General features: G+C 43.4%; 2 protein-coding genes across 2 annotated transcripts in view; one reads left to right on the forward strand and one right to left on the reverse strand.

Annotated features, from left to right (window-relative positions):
* Window positions 1-1,017: 1,017 nt before the first annotated feature.
* Window positions 1,018-16,744, reverse strand: part of LOC119394930 (WD repeat-containing protein 7-like) — a 32,735-nt gene continuing 17,008 nt past the window's right edge. Inside the window, exons 8-13 of the mRNA XM_037662227.1 lie at window positions 15,964-16,109; window positions 15,175-15,265; window positions 11,298-11,460; window positions 7,683-7,765; window positions 1,393-1,552; window positions 1,018-1,271 (exon numbers count right to left, since the gene is read on the reverse strand). Of these exons, the coding sequence (XP_037518155.1) occupies window positions 1,018-1,271; window positions 1,393-1,552; window positions 7,683-7,765; window positions 11,298-11,460; window positions 15,175-15,265; window positions 15,964-16,109 (897 nt within the window). The remainder of the gene's footprint in view (window positions 1,272-1,392; window positions 1,553-7,682; window positions 7,766-11,297; window positions 11,461-15,174; window positions 15,266-15,963; window positions 16,110-16,744) is intronic.
* LOC125758447 (uncharacterized) lies at window positions 3,419-6,393 on the forward strand. Its single transcript, XM_049415687.1, has 2 exons — window positions 3,419-3,617; window positions 3,886-6,393. Exons 1-2 carry the CDS (start codon window positions 3,567-3,569, stop codon window positions 6,178-6,180), a joined length of 2,346 nt encoding a protein of 781 aa, XP_049271644.1. The 5' UTR covers window positions 3,419-3,566; the 3' UTR covers window positions 6,181-6,393.

The raw sequence follows: 16,744 nt of genomic DNA on the forward strand, positions 1-16,744 counted from the left end.
ATGACCTGCATTTCATATTAATGTCAACCATCCACCATGCTTACTGCTGTCATTGTACTGTGAGCATTTCATTTTGCTGGGCACAGGTCTGTTGAAGAAGAGCTCTATCTTCATCAATTTGACTGCTGCATTCTTCACTACCACAACTATGCAACAATATTTAACCCGGAGTGAAGCAATACTAGGGAAGACGCCAAAAAGCGACAATTTGTGAAAAAAAATGTTAATTATAAGTGAAGTGAAAGAGCCCCATAACTTTCCATCAAGCAATGATACCTGAAGTATGCAAACTTCGGCATTTAAATTGCTTCAATAAGCAGATAAATATGTTATATTAGTTTGCAACTCATGTTTAATTTTTACATTGTTTAACTTTTGCAACAGTTAATTGCCATGTTCATCATATACTCAGAGCTGTGTAGGTACATACATCAATTTTATCCAATTCAGATTTTGAGAACATCAGCCAATCTCCATTCTTTAAAATTTAATGGCTTGATTTGATATTAATTCAGCAGATTTGAATCCAGACTCTACAGCATGGTATGCTGTTGAGAGTTACTGTTGTGTGCATGATTCGTCTCTATGTCGTCCTTGTCCATAACGTTTGTATACAAACAGCGCAGTACAGCTAAAGCAAATACAGCAAAACGGTATTTGCCAGAGCTAGTTGGTTCATAGCTAACACTGGTTTGAGCAGCGGAACTTAAACCGAGGGACAAAAAGAAATGCAGCTTCAGTGGTTCTGACAAGAAAAGAACTTTCATTTCTCTCTGGCGTGTGAAAAACTAATTCGTGTAAACGACACCAGGCGCCAATCACTGTTAGAAACTTGTTGGTGACTGTGTGTTCCGGTTATTTATTTAGCCGCGTGCATAGAAATTAAATTTCAGGTGTTAGTACAGCGACGTCCTTGTCTGTCTTCCTTTTGTCCCTCGTTTTGAGTTCCACTGCTCCAACCAGTGTTAGCAAATACAGCAGTATTGCAACATTTCTGGAATCTAACATTTTGCTGCACTAAGAGAAAAAGACAACAGCAGAGGCACTCACGTTGCATTCGTTTGGTGGCACGAGAAGCTGCAAGACTTCGCCTGCGTGGTCGCAGAATCGGTGCAGCAGTGTGCCCCCGTACAGGTCCCACATGCAGACTGAGAAATCTACGCCCCCGGATACCAGGAGACCAGCATCGTAACGGGGATGCACGTGGTTCGGATACAGCAAGCACGTCACACGGCCAATGTGGCCGCTTAACACTAACAGCTGCGGTTGATCTGTGAATACAGGTTAACACAGAGATGAATTCTCGTGGATGAATTCTTTTCCTGATGACGTTACACAAGTGTTATTTGCACATGGGAAAAAAGGTGAATGTGCCATGTGCCAGGCTCTTACCGTCGTGGTGTTGTTTCCCATAGAGGATCTGCAGTATAACAGCTTGTGTGACCGACATGACAATGATGCTGCCGTCCTCCCTGCCAACCACCAAGCGTCCTTGCAGGGGCAAGTAGACGCTGGCAGAGAGCCTTGTCTCATGGTTTTCTCCAGGCAGCTCCTGGGACAAACAAGAAAAAACGTGTAAGAAAGCAAACATGAAGACATGATTGGCTCTGTATAGGTTTGTGAAGTTTGTGTTAAGAGGGTGATAAACAGAGACCGGATTTTAGGCAAATACCTATTTTGTTCCTTGGGCTCCTATCGCCCGCTTTAATATATGAGCATGATTTAGGGGTTAAAAAAGGCTTTCATGGTGTTTTTATAGTGCCCATAAATGCCTGTTTTCAAAATCAGGGCCTGTACAAACACTATTTAGCCTCAAGTTTTGTTTTCGAGTGCAGTGTGAGACCGCTATTCATGTTACCGGGCAACATTGACTGTTCGGGACTCTATGAGGTTCAACCTAGTCCTCTAGTTCAGCCAACTGCCGGAAAACAACCGCTAGCCGCTTTGAAATGGAACGTGCCGGCCAGCATACGCCGCCGCGCTGACATGGCGCAAGTGGTTCGCAATTGCGAAATTGCAGAGATCAAAGAAAGAAAAATGTGGTGTCCATGTGGTTTTTGATTTGTTTGCAATTTACTCTTTGAGCTATTCACCGACAGGGGAGAAATCGTCCCTGCGTGATTCGATCTACCAATACGAGACATCCCTCAATTGTTTTGTTTAAAGTTATTTGCAGTCATGTAAAAATATATTGTGCCTTTGTTTATGACGTTGGAGGGCCAAAACATTGTTTTGCCTGTCTGTTCTAGGTGCCTAAAACACGTTTCTTTAATGCCTAAAAATCTGGCCCCTACTGATAAACAGGCATTGAGTCAACGTTCTGAAAAACCTTCTCTCACACAAGACAAGATAAAACATTCATATTTTAAAAATCTATTCTTCTTATTACTACTATTTATTTTATTTATTTGTTATCATTACTTTTTTTTCTAGGGAGCAGGCAAACAATCGGATTCTTGCCACATTCTCATCATTAAATCATGACCAGCATTTTCAACAGCAGTCAGTTTTGAGGCTTGCAAGCGTATCTTTTGGTATTTAAAATTCGTGCCAGCTAATGTCCCAGCCTAACAGTTTTCATGAACAGGGCTCTATGTGAAATGAAATCTTGTCACAACACATCCACTCTTCACTCACAATGACATGAATAGAAAAAAATCCCCAAAAAGTATTTCAGAAATAACAAATACTGAATAAGCGTTATATATATTCTTAAAGCTAAGGAATTGTGCTGTCAAATTACAGTAATATCTTAAAAGCTGTCTTTTTTCTTTTAACAAGTCTCATCTCACCTTAACCCTCTGAGAGTCACTGCGGCGACAAACAAGTCAGTCAAAGATGTAGTACATTTAAAACAGTGGCTTCCTGTCTGAAATATTGCACCAGCTCCGGGATGAAGCAAACATATTCCCATAGATGCAGCTACTTCTCAAGATTTCTGAACAAAATTTTGCAAAATATAGATGTCTCTACTTTCTCAGAACTGATATTTTCACTTTGTAGCAGAGCTGCTGCCACCATATGGTGACCTAAGAGTATCCTCGGATCACATAGTGCACTGCGGCATGCTTACACTTGTGCAAGTGTACATATTACATTTAATACTGTGTAGCATATCGAGTTGCAGATATCCCAAACACCAACACTAATCTCCTTTTTTATCACTCAAACTTAAACTGTGAGACGCTTGCTCATGCGGCTATCTTATAGGTTTGTAGTGCTCACGGACTGAAATGCAACAATTTAGGGCTAAGTATAATGCACATACTTTTGTTTCCACTGTCTTCAGTATGGTCATATCGCTGTAATTTCGACTCGAACACTTACATCAGGGCCAACGTTACCTTTAGTGGCCAGATTTGTAGCGACATTGTGGTATGTGAGTTCCAGTTTCGGTTTCATAAAAAGTGTTTATGCCCTTAGGGGGCGCCACCTTGTACATATATGCGCAGCACTGTATGAAATAAATCAGTTCCTGCTTGGCTACCGGCTGCTGCTGTACTTCCTCCCGGCCGGCGCTTCGGGCGCCGTGCCCTTTGTTCTCCGGGCGTCGCGTTCGACGTCCGATGCCACATTTGGCGACGAGTTCGACGGATCCACGTAAATCAAGAGATAAGGTGGGCATCCGGACTTCTTTATTGTGCTGTCGTCTCAGCACCCTTGCCTGATATCCCACCACTGCTGTATTTTACACGTTTGACTTCTACATTTCTGACTTTTCGTGCCGGTGTCAGTCACGAGGCCTACTCACGCTTGACGTCTCTCCTGACCTTCTGCTGGACGCTCTCTTCGGCAAGCATGAACGCCGCTATCCCTCCGCCTCCGTTTCTCCAGTGCCCCGGCGTACCACCTATTCCATGGAGACAGTGGCGTCCTGTGTTGCAGGTATACATCGACGCCGTGGCCAGGGACGCCTCGCCGGAACACAAGAAGGCGCTGCTTCTGAACGCCTTAGGCGTCGAGGGACTGAACACTTACCTGCGTGCCGCCGAAGATGAGCAGCAGCCGGGAGCCGACCGGCCAACTCAGGAGGAGACGCCGAACGTGTACGACGCAGCCCTTGCGCTGCTCAGCCAACTTTTCGACCCTCAACCGGACGCAGCGTGTCTGCGCGCCCGCTTCAAAGCTCTGTGCCAGGGACCGGACGAGTCGGCGGTCCAATTCATTCACGAAGTACGCCGACTAGCCAAGCTGTGTGAATTCGGCGCGGCGAGCGACATCCTTGCTTACGACCAGATCGTCTCTGGCATCGCGTCGCCGCAGCTGAAAAGGACTTTTTACAAATTGGGCAAGGACTTCACCGTGCAGAAGGCGCTCGACATTGCAAAGGAGGAGGAGCGCGTTGACCGAGCCTTGCTACAGTTATCCGGAGTTCAAGTCGACACCGTGTCGTCGCGTACAGTTCAAGATGGCGGCGCAACTCGCCGAATTCGTCAAAATGGCGGGCCAAATGGTGGCCGTCCTCCCCAAGCTTCGCCGCAAGATGGCGCCGGCGGGACTTCGTCTGCGTGCACCTCCTCGCCCACCACTGCTGCGGACACCTCCTCTCCAGCTGCGCCGCCGGGTCGCGCGGGTGCCTGTTACCGCTGCGAATCGACCCGGCATTGGGCCAACTCCGCCGCCTGCCCAGCCAGGAGCCGGATGTGTTCGCGATGCGGACGTCGTGGACATTTCGCGCGGGTCTGCCGCACTACTTCGGAGTCTCCGACCGGTCATCAGGGCACATCAACGGTGACCAATACAGTTACTGTCCTACAAGTGGACGAACCGGTCACCGCTAGCGGACTTCTTCATCTTCCCGTACGGATCAATGGATCCATTTTGAATATGCTCATCGACACTGGAGCGGCTGTGTCGCTACTTAACGTTCAAGATTACAAGCGGTGCTTCCCGAACATCAAGCTTCTTCCATCAAACGTTATCCTGAAGAACTATTCGGAACAAGCCATCGTGAATTATGGATACTTCAAGGCTTCCGTTTCCTACAGCGGCAACGACGCCTGCATTACCTTTTACGTTACGGACAAAGGCAATTCACTACTGGGGTTAGATGCCATCCGAGCCCTGAAGATTATCATCGAGGGTGAGACTCTCTCCTGTTCCGTCGTCGAGCCATCGGCACTTCCCGTCAATGCAGCGTTGGAGCCTCATCGTCCGTTCACTTCGGACTCCAGTCCTGCAGAGCATACGTTGCTTCAGCATGGTCGTCGACAGGGCGTGCCAGCAGTGGCATCCGGGTTCCACCGGCGCCCGTGCCAGCTTCCTCGGCAAGGGACTGATGCCCCGACTCAACAAGAGGTTCATGCAGTCATCACAAGGGCGAGCTCATCGAACGGCAGTGCCCCTATTGTCCAGGTGAACATGTGTCGCGATGAATTTTTTCGCACTGCTCGTGAACGTGAATTGCCGCTGTCTAATGCCCCTCAGAATTCATTTTTCATTCCTACTCAAGTGTTCTATAGTCAACGGTACATGCATGCCGATCTTGCAAATGCTCATTATTGTCATACTTGTTCTGACGGTTCTTGCAAGGGCAATGCTTACTTTCCTGCTAATGACAGTGTACTCGAGCCACAGGGCTCCTTCGCGGCACCATTTCAATGTCCGGCTGTGGTGCCCAGCCAAAATGCTTCTTTTTCTTCTAACATACCTTCAGTTGAGCCACCAAGCTCCTTAACGGCACCGGTTCAAAGTCCGGCTGTGGTTCCCAGCCATCATACTTCTACTGAGTGCGTAGTAGAGCCACCGGGCTCCTTACAGACACCTTTTCAATGTTCGGCTGTGGTGTCCAGCCCCCATGATGTTTCTCCGTGCCCCGAGCACGTTTCAGAGTCGCAGGACTCTTTACAGGCACCTTACGAATGCTCGACTGCCGTGCCCAGTCCCCATGCAGATAGTTCTAACAATAATGGACATGATTCAGAGCCGTCGGGCTCCCATGCGTCGCGTTGTCATTTCCCGTCCTCAGCCAACGCTGAAGGACGCTTAAGCGAGTCATCTGACTCTAGTTATTCCTCTACGCTCTCAGCTGTGCCTGAGCAGCGCGTAACTGAGCCAGTAGGCTCATCTGAAGATGCAGAACTTACTGCTCCGCAAGGGAGCACTTCAGAACGAAATGCGCCGCGGCGTTCGAAACGGTTGCGTAAAAAACCGTCCAGGTTTAAGGACTTTGTGTCCTAAATTCTTCTTTTTCACTCACTGGTTGAAGTCAGTGTGCCATACTTGTGCATTCTTGTGTGTATGCTGTGCATCTATTTATTGTATAATGGTTATAAGTTCTACCGCTTGGTACACTGGTATGCTGTGAATTCTTTGTTGTATTTTATTTGTATCAGTGTCTTCAGCTAGAGTACGCTGTGTACTTTGCTTTTGTTCCCTTCTCATGCCGGTTCCTTTTCACCAATTGGACGTTACACCAAAAGAGGGGGGGGGATGTTAAGGTGTGTACTTTTAAGGTTGTACACGGTATATTTGTCATTAATCACTGTATAAGGATTTAAAGCCCACATGTCCTTTCCATTCTAGGGGGGGATGATGTGGTATGTGAGTTCCAGTTTCGGTTTCATAAAAAGTGTTTATGCCCTTAGGGGGCGCCACCTTGTACATATATACGCGGCACTGTATGAAATAAATCAGTTCCTGCTTGGCTACCGGCTGCTGCTGTACTTCCTCCCGGCCGGCGCTTCGGGCGCCGTGCCCTTTGTTCTCCGGGCGTCGTGTTCGACGTCCGATACCACAGACATCATGTGGCTGTCTCGAACAATTGTGCATACCAAGCGTTATACTAAAAGTTTTGATGTCATAATTCAACCCGTGATCACTGGACATTACAGGTGGGCACGCACTAACGGACAAAGGTGTTAATGTGCACACAATGATTTGTGCTTACATACGAGCGCCAATTTTAACTCATCGAGCAACCAGCAAATGATCAATGCAAGTTTCTCAGTTGCTTTGTTCTTATAGGTGCATCAACACGGAGTTTGCTTGCTTACATGGCATATCTCATTCGCAATGGCTGTGCAAGCTGGAGCCATACTCTTTAATGACATACATTTTTTTCTTTCCACCCTTATCGGTATGAGGTGAACATGTACCTATAAATCAAATAACCTTTCTTTTTTAAATATATGAATGCACTCTTCACTGCCTGAAATAAAAGTGAACAAGTTGTTTTAATTTTTTTGTAGCATAAATTAGTGTTTGGGCTTTGTGAGGTAAAGTAATCAGGAATGCACACAGCAATGCCTTCCTCATTTTTCATCTGGTGTATTTCAAGCACAGGAAAAAAAAAGGCAAACTACACAGATTCATGTAAGAGCAAAGCAGGAAGTCATGATACTAGACATACCTATCAAATACTAAAATGCCCAATTCTAGATAATACACACGCATGAAATACATAAAATAGCTGGCTTTTTTTTAACTTCCGTCGTACTCATTTGAAATTTCCGAGCTGCAGCTGAAGTACCTTCGCGGTTTGTAAGTTCTTTCAAACTCAGTTGCATGAAACGAGGCCCTGACGTTCACAGGCATGTCTACTACTCTACAGCAAAAGAATCACCCTAATAGTTTTACAGTTGCAGAAAAGGTCTCGCTGCGACCGCAATGTTGCTTACGTATGCAAGTGCATGCGTCCGAGATAATAAGTAAAGCAGACAGATAATGTGAAAGCGACTAACCATTTTGTCCATAATGCCAGGGGGCGGAGGCTTCATTTCACCCCAAGCATCCTGTAAAGCAAGGCTCAGGAAAGGTTTCATTTCTGCAATGAAAAAAAAAAAAAAAAGAAGACATGAGGAGACAGCCAGATTGTGACATGTTAGTGATAAAAGTCCTCTTAGCAAGCACCATACCCAATTATGGCACTGCTACGCAACTGCACAATGAAGTCCACTCTAAAACCCCATGATACTGAATGTATACCCATTAGGCTCTTGTTAAGCAGAATCCGAAAAGACCAAGAAAATATGTTCCATTTAACAGGCGTTCCGTTTACTGAGAGATGAACAGAGGTGCAGAATACAAGCCCGAAACCAATCATATATGAGGCAGTTATTTAAGCAGCTATTCAGTTTAGGAGATTTCCATTTACTGAGAGTCTACTGCATATACACACTATGCTGAGCCCGACACATTCAAGTGTGGAAAACCTTACGAAAAGCACTTAGCACTAGTTTCATTCTTAATATGCTGAAATAAAAGTATCAGCCGTGTTTAGTTTCGCAAATCAATTACTGACTAGTTACTATAATAATTGAATCTTGCCTCAAATAACTGCACAATAGTTGGCTTTTGTACAAATGTGCTCTCTACACATGGAACTGAAGTTTAGAAAGTTATTCAAATTTTCCTTGATGTGAAACCATGTTTGGGCATCATGCAGAATTACAGGATATATATATGCTTTAATGAACGGCACTCACTTTGTTGACACTCTAGTACTAGTCTATGTCTACAGTGTTAGTCTAGACTTACAATCTAGCTGTCTGGACTGCTACTCAAGACTGGCAAAATGCTAGCTGAAGTCGCTCAATGCACTGTACAAATTAGTGGAAAGGTGCGACCATCATGAAAGCTGAGTCTGGCACAAATCCAAGCAATTTTACGCTCGCCAAAGGAGAAAATATTGATCTGCATGTTCTTTACAATTATGTGTTCTGTTTAACAGTAGACCGCACTGTACACACTAAAAAAAAAAAAAAAAGAACGAGACCATTTTCGTGAAATCACTGCTGAAAACAATGACATTTAAAGCATGCCGTGTACACCTCTACACACTTGCAAATAGACCTGTACTATGAAATTGACCCACAGGGCCCAGCAGAGGCATATATGAAATATGCACAATGTGTGTAGAGTTGAACAGCATTTCTGTAAAAAAATGATAATGTATTAAATATGTGCCTTGTATTTACTTAAGGGAAAAGAAGTGCTGCTGTGAATCATACTTGCTGCTTGTGCCTCAGTTTTGTCTGTCTTACTACACTCAAAGCTGTGTAGCTTGCTGAGCCTAGACAGAACAGCGATTCTAGTTGCCCACCCCACTGTAGTCCTTTTTAATCGTTAAACGTCTTTTTACCACAGGGTGATCATCTACCAATATAATAATTGCATTGAAAACTTTTGAATCAGCAGATACAGCGGAACCCCAATTATAAGACTTTGAGGGGACCACACAAAACTGTCGTATAATAAAAAAAACTAAGATTATAGGCAGTGAAGCTCAGTCTTGCCCAAAACAAAGGTACAGACCTCTTGAATAAGCCTGCAGCATGAACCTGCATTACTCCGAGGAAGATAGATTAAATTATTTAAAAAATGACAGGCAGGCATTTGAGGAGGTGTGAGCGAATCTTAATTCTCACGTTTCTCACGATTAAAGAAAACAATTTAATCCACTGTGCACATTCTTTCCGATAAAACAAGTACGAAAGTTGCCCATACGTCAGAATCTAGTACGGAACCAAAACCACGTTGGCAAATGTCCTGCATCAAAATGGTATATGCAGCGTCAAATGGTGATAGAGCACATCAGTTGCAAGTCTGCAGAGGTTCATTTCGCATAATATTGCATCATACAACCCCTTCAGGCACTGTTTCCACATATGTGGACACAACTTGTTTTGCCAGTTCTTTGGACAAGTGGCAAAGAAAGAGCAAGATACACTGTGCATAGGACGAATTGAACCCTCCTGCAGAGACAACATTCCTCCACTTAACCTCACTGTGCTGCGTATGACTAGAGCCAATCACTTTGAGGAAGGCACTACAATATTGAACGGGTCGTTTGACGTGGCATTTTCCAGGAGCATTGTCAAAAGTGTTTTTCTTTGCTCAAAATGAATACAACTAAAAACAAATTGTGCAGGCATTTCGAACCTAAGATTTCATTATTTTAATGCCAAAATGGAACATGATCGACTAAGCTATAGATATTTTATTGCATGCTCATTACAACACTTTACCTCCCTTTATTCACTGAAATATAATACTGAGTGCCTTGAAATAATGTGTGAATTTGACACATTTGCAGATAGTCCATCATAATTTGCACCTGAAGGGGACAATCAAGGCTTTTACAGAATTGAGTCATACACTAGGTTCTGGCAGATTGTGTCCATGGACAAAAGATACGTACAAAAGAACGTCCATGGACAAAAGAATTGATTAACTTGACTAGTCCAGCATTTTTGGGTTGAAAAAATGGACATGGCATAAAAGTAAACATAAAGGTGTACGATTTCACCGAACAATTTTGCCTCAAGGAGCCCACTTGCATAACAAACGATTGTCACGCCATTTTTTTACTTTTGAAACAGCGAGGTTTCTCATGTACTACAGGATTTCATTTTGAGATGCCACTGATGCGATAATAGACGTCATGCGCCAGAGAAACACTGGGATTTTTTTCAGTTTCTGCCACTTGATTCACTCAATATATTCAATAATGATAATATATAAATCCACTATAGCAATATTGACTATACCAGACCTGCCATAGTCAAACCTTTGTTGAATTCCATCTTTACAGTAGTGGAAGGACTCTGAATTGTAATACATTATTTCCATGGCGGTTTTGCCGGGATCAAACTGATTTGTCATAGCATGTGATCGTTGCATGACCAGGGAATGTATAATTCAGTTTCCACTGTATATATGTGCACAGCGAATGCGGGGTAACTGACACAGCCACTGTGAAACTGCATCGAGCTAGGAGGAGCCAACATGTTCAGCATCGCAGTTATTAGGAAAAAAGTGTCCTGCAATGAAGTTTGCAATAATTTTGATAAAGGGCTTTACAATGCAGTGAGAGCTCCTAGAAATTTGAGCATAAGCACATAAAAACAGTAACCATTTTTTATGCACACCTTTTTCCTTGGTCACAGCGGCCAGCGTTTAGACGGCCTCCATTAGTTGACGTGACGCTGAGACAACCACCACATCAATAACTGGTCATCAGTGACTCGCCGACAACAACTTTCGCAGATCACTACGCCTATCTTAATCTTCCTGAAATGAAAATGCGCTGGCTGCAGTTACAAGGTGTTTCAAGCTCTACAGAGAATGCAATACCCTTCAACATACACTCTGGGGATGCGAGACATTCTGAATTGTTGGCTTTTGGTTAAAAGAATGAGATGCTGTCGAGTTTAATAATTTGGGGTAAGAAGCTTTCTGATGACATTTCCATGAGCCACAAGGCGAATTTTTACGTGTAGGGACGTCAACATCGTAAGTTTTTGAGATACACCGTACACAAAGGTGCACTAAAGGGAGGGCGTGCAAATACTCACGAGCAACATTTCCATTTCGGCGTATGTGAGCCACATCACAATTGGCTCCGTCCACAACATTCCATACAACGATAGATCCATTGCAGTCTCCCCTAAGGAGCATTTTGTGAAAGCCACCCCGCGTGCCCAAGAAGTATCCCATAGAAGGAGAGCACACGAGCCTCTGTAATGAGACACAAGAGTGGACACTATTAGACTATTTCGGAGGGGCTGGGCCCCCTCCAAAATTTTGATGGAGGGGGGTGTTTTACCGAAAATAAACAATGAAAACAGGTGTTTTCCTCAAATGGTCAAGGCCTTCAGCAAGAGGGCCAGGTGGGCCCCCTGGCCCACTTGCTGGATACCAGCTGAGCACAGCATTGCATGGCGTGTGCAGCTTTTTGACCCATTAGTCACTAAGTACAGTAGACACTCAACAATACCTCATTATTGAAAACATCGCTTTATTAAAACCTTTCCCTTGTTCTGAGACCAACTCCCCCATTTTAGAACAGAGTATTCAAGGGAGATCAACATCAAATTCGGTTTTGTCACGATGCAACATATTTTTATGTTATATTTATGTTCGTGAGTTCATTTGCATCTTCCGCCCCCCCCACACATTGGCCCCATGAGGGCTTTGTAAGACACTGATAAATAAATTAAATGATAAACAGGAAATCTATGCAGAATTGGTGCATACTACAGCTTATATATATTAGAGCTGTGCGAATAGCAAAATTTTGGGTGCGAAGCGAATTCGAATAATAAAGATTGAGTGCGAATCGAATCGAATAATTTCGAATAATTTTCGAATATTTCTCAAACATTTTTCGAATAATTCGAAGTGAAATTACAGAAAAAGTTGCAGAGAATCCCTAAGTATGTTCTTGTGAGATAGCAACATGAAAGTGTTTCTTTTCGCGAGGTTGATGAAGCGCTGGTGGGGTCATATTTCATAGTTGTCTTTCTTATCAAGAATGAGGCAATGTAGAGGCCAAATTGTATTTATGTACATGATTTGGTGCAACCAAAGTGTTGCCGACAACACTTTACACGTGATAGGCAAAGGTGCCATTTCCTCAGCCTCTCCTCCTCTTTCAACTTCTGTGGAAGGCCAACTGATGTGGCAGACAAGGCTCCCTTCAAGTCCGGAGTTACAAATCTGCCTCGTAGATGTCGATAAGAACATCTGAAATTTTGGATGCTAAAAAGCTTCGGCGTCCGATTTTTCAGACTTCCTGCCCAAACTTCAGGTCCAAAACAGCATTAATTGAGCCCCCAACTCTGCCACATCTTTCATCTCCATATTGGAACCAGCGTTTTCTTGAGTTAATACATTTGCAACCGTAGCGGAGCTTGAAAGGCAGCTTTGCCGTAATACGGGGGTGTCATGAGGTGAAGCATATTGAAAATCTAGGGACCACTTCCAAACGCACTTGACTGTCTCTTGCCTAAGTTCGACCGTAACGGAGCTTGAAAGGCAGCTTTGCCGCAATACCGGGGTGTAATGGGGTGAAGCATGTTGAAAAATCTAGGAACCACATCCAATCAGACGTTGACTGTCTCTTGCCCAAGTTCGACCGTAACGGAGCTTGAAAGGCAGCTTTGCCGCAATACGGGGGTGTAATGAGGTGAAGCATATTAAAAATCTAGGGACCACTTCCAACCGGACTTTGTTTCTTGGCTAAGTTCGACCGTAACGGAGCTTGAAAGGCAGCTTTGCCGCAATACGAGAGTGTAATGAGGTGAAGCATATTGAAAATCTAGGGACCACTTCCAAACGGACGTTGACTGTCTCTTGCCCAAGTTCGACCGTAACGGAGCTTGAAAGGCAGCTTTGCCGCAATACGGGGGTGTGATGAGGTGAAGCATATTGAAAATCTAGGGACCACTTCCAACCGGTCCTTGTCTCTTGGCTAAGTTCGACCGTAACGGAGCTTGAAAGGCAGCTTTGCCGCAATACGAGAGTGTAATGAGGTGAAGCATATTGAAAATCTGAAGGGGTCACTTTCAACCGGACGTTGACTGCATTTGTCTTTGGGAAGTTCGAATAGTTCGAATAGTAAAATTTCAGTGCGAATCGAATCGAATAGCAAACACTATTCGAAAAATATTCGAAATTTCGAATATTCGCACACCCCTAATATATATATACAGTGGTACCTTGTTAACTCAAACTCACATATCTCAAAAAATCAGCTAAGTTGAAATTTTCCGTGGTACCGAATGATTTCTCATAGATGCAATGTAGTTATTGCCCTTTATCTCAAAGTATTTCAGTTGCCATTTTCGGATATCTCGAAAACTTGACTGAGAGTGCAACAAAAACTTCACCGTCGAACCGTTTCACAAGGTTTTTGTGAGGCAGCCACGGTTACGACAAAGCAGACATGTTTCCCGAATGTGAAGTCGGAACCTAGTGGCATAACTTTGTCAAACAACCCAGTGTCACGTCATGTGATGCTATGGACGTTCACAGAGGCAGGCCCTGCAGAATAGCACGGTTCATACACTTTGTTTTGTTTACCATCAGAGGTGCGATTTCAGTATTGTTTATTTACGCAAGGCACGTCACGCGGATATTTTCGTCGGCCGTGCGGTGTGGTGAGGATAACACCGCGAACGCAAAGCAAGTCACTAATGCTGCAAAGAAAGGTAGCCCTAATCAAAGAAGTGGATTCGAGGCTCGAAGTTTCCGGATATCAAAACAGCGCTGATTGTCTGGCTGCATCGTGCAAGACGAGCCTAGCCTTCCAGTCACAACAACATTGACAAAGAAGGCCGATTCTCTGGACTTAGCGGTGGGGTACACCGATCTCACCTGCAACATCGGCTGGTTTAACCATTTTCTTAAGCGAAACAACATGGCGTCACACACGGTGATCACGGTAGTGTCGACGCAGCTACTCAAGGAGTGATGACATCAGCCGAAACAAGAAACATGCTTCGCCTGATGCGAAATAAAGTTAAGTGCAGTGGCGAGGATGATCGCCACATGCGATGTGTTAAGCAACTCGAGAAAGCTATGCTAGGTGCAAGTGTTACTGCGAAGCAGACCAGCCTTATTCGGTCTTTCTGCACTAAATAAAAAGGCAGTGCCAAAAAAAACGCAGCTGGTTGACAGTTCTGGTATGTCATTATTTTGCTTTAAAACCTTTACAAAGAGCCAGTTAGGCACTCCTGTTAAGAAACCGGTCAGTAGTGATACTAACGTTTTTAGATAGAACTGGACTTCACAATGAAATTTGGCAAATTTTGTTATCTCGAAAATCTGCTTATCTCAAAATTTTTCCTGGTCTTTCCTACTTCGAGTTAACCAAGTATTACTGTGTGTTTATATATATATATATATATATATATATATATATATATATATATATATATATATATATATATATATATATAGTATGTATATAAATCTTACAGTAATGTAAACAATGCTGCAAAAGCCACTCCACTATTTCGCAACAACTCCTCAATGTCTACAATTGCATCACACATGCACAGATAAAACATGTACTCATAATCAGCTAAATTTTGCCATTTTTTTGCACTACAGTCGACACTATCATAGTAAAGTTGGATCTGGCACAATCACACCTTCATAATATTCAGCATGTAATGTGGGATATGGTTCGGGAAGAAGTATTTTGGTTTTCGTACTTGGTTAAATGAACAATTTGTTCTTCCAATGTTCGATATACAGACATTCATGTGCAAATAAGTTTCACAAACTTTCGCACTGCATGAATGTGCTGCCCATTACCGTGGCTATATTATATCTGGCTTCTCTTCCATTGAAAAAAAAATTGTCATAATAAAACCCATTTCCTGTCCCAAGGACTCTATTTTCATGGTTGTTTACTGCAATGGTTTGTCCATGACTAAAACTTGCCTTATCATTGGGAACAGCAAGCACACAGAAGAGGAAAGCATGGTCTTCAGGGTTGGGCCCAGTGCGAAACTCCCTGCTTTCAACAATGGCACTGCGGCAGCACAAGAAGTACGTGAAGCATCAATGTTGGATACTAACAGAAACAGTTTATCAGATTTTTTGTAAGAGCTAACACGCTGATCATTAGATAAGAAATTTAAGGTCAGCATTCTACTTTATAAATTCATCAATACCCTTCCCAGGTGAAAATTTGCAACTGAGAATGCAACTAGTCCCAAATGTCTTTGTGTCAGTTAAAATGGTTCATGGAACAATTCCCAGCTGGGACCAGTTGGGTCAGTTGTGCTGGCACAACAGTGTGGTGTCTGGGATTTCTAGTTGTTTTCTTGTATTCAAGCTATTTTGACTGTGATCTCTTTTATTCTTGCCATGTAACTGGGCCTTTTACAGCACAATCACTTGGCGCTAAATTAACTAAAGTTGAACAAATGTGGTTAATATTCAAGTCGTCATGGCAACCTTGTGTAGTAGCATTTCCACTCGTCTTTCCTTTGTGAATTTTTTCTGGTTTACTAAACCTCTTCTAAAGGCAAGATTTTTTAAAACATTTTGTTGGTGTAGCTGAAGGCTAATTTATCAGAAATGTGCAAATAATCTTTCTCCTTATGCAAGCAATATGCCCGAGTGTTTCATTGACACTTTGCTGTGAATGACTTGCTCAATAACACTGGCACACGTGACATGCACAGAGTTGTGCTTTAGGCTATTTTTACCAATGGATGAACTCACTTGGCTGGCAGCTGATAGAGATAACCACGACCCTTATCACTCCACACGCACACACGGTCACCAGAGATGAAGTCCCCTCCCATCCACCGCTCATATGGCAGGTTGTCCGTTGAGCAAAGCAGCGCGAAGTCATAAGCATCGTAGATCTGACGAGAGGTAATCAAGAACACAGTCCTTATGTCACTAGAGCTAATGTAGAAGAGAGTTTTCAACAAGAAAAACGTTGCATGCATCCGGCTCCGGCAATCACAAAAAAGACTCAACCAAAAGTAGTTTACCTTCATTTGTTTACACATCACATATCAATTGTTAGCCCTCTAAGACACATATTCCACATTTACGTAAGAACACTACCACAATTGTAAATGGGATGGCAGCCCATGCATAACCTAATTACTCTGCTAATTGGCTTATAGAGAAATGCTGCCACGAAAATCCTTTCATATCCAAATGCACAATGCAGGCAGTTCCTACAATAATTTTCAACGATTAAAGTGCGCATTCTTAATGGGCAAATATGGTAAGCCCTGATAGTGAGCTGCTATTCTCCTTGAAAAATTTTTCTAGGACAGTCTGGAATTAGGTTCTGAGTGATAAAGGGTGCTGGTCACATTACTTCGTCATACAACGAAGGAGTGTTCTCCCACCAGAACTGTAACATTATGTCAAATGACAGTCTTTATACGGCACTTCTGTGTATTTGAATTTACTTTTAGTTCTTCTAAACTTACCTCCCTTCTGAGATGCCTGCAAAGATGATGCAGGTACCAAAGAAATAAAA

The sequence above is a fragment of the Rhipicephalus sanguineus genome, chromosome 5 (assembly GCF_013339695.2).
Source record: "Rhipicephalus sanguineus isolate Rsan-2018 chromosome 5, BIME_Rsan_1.4, whole genome shotgun sequence".
Classification (NCBI taxonomy): Eukaryota; Metazoa; Arthropoda; class Arachnida; order Ixodida; family Ixodidae; genus Rhipicephalus; species Rhipicephalus sanguineus.

What these genes read in the sequence shown, in the direction of transcription:
- LOC125758447 (XM_049415687.1), top strand. Translation starts at nt 3,567, where the DNA reads ATGCCACATTTGGCGACGAGTTCGACGGATCCACGTAAATCAAGAGAT. An exon ending in CACGTAAATCAAGAGATAAG is followed by an intron (nt 3,618 to 3,885) that starts GTGGGCATCCGG and finishes CCTGTGTTGCAG; the next exon opens with GTATACATCGACGCCGTGGC.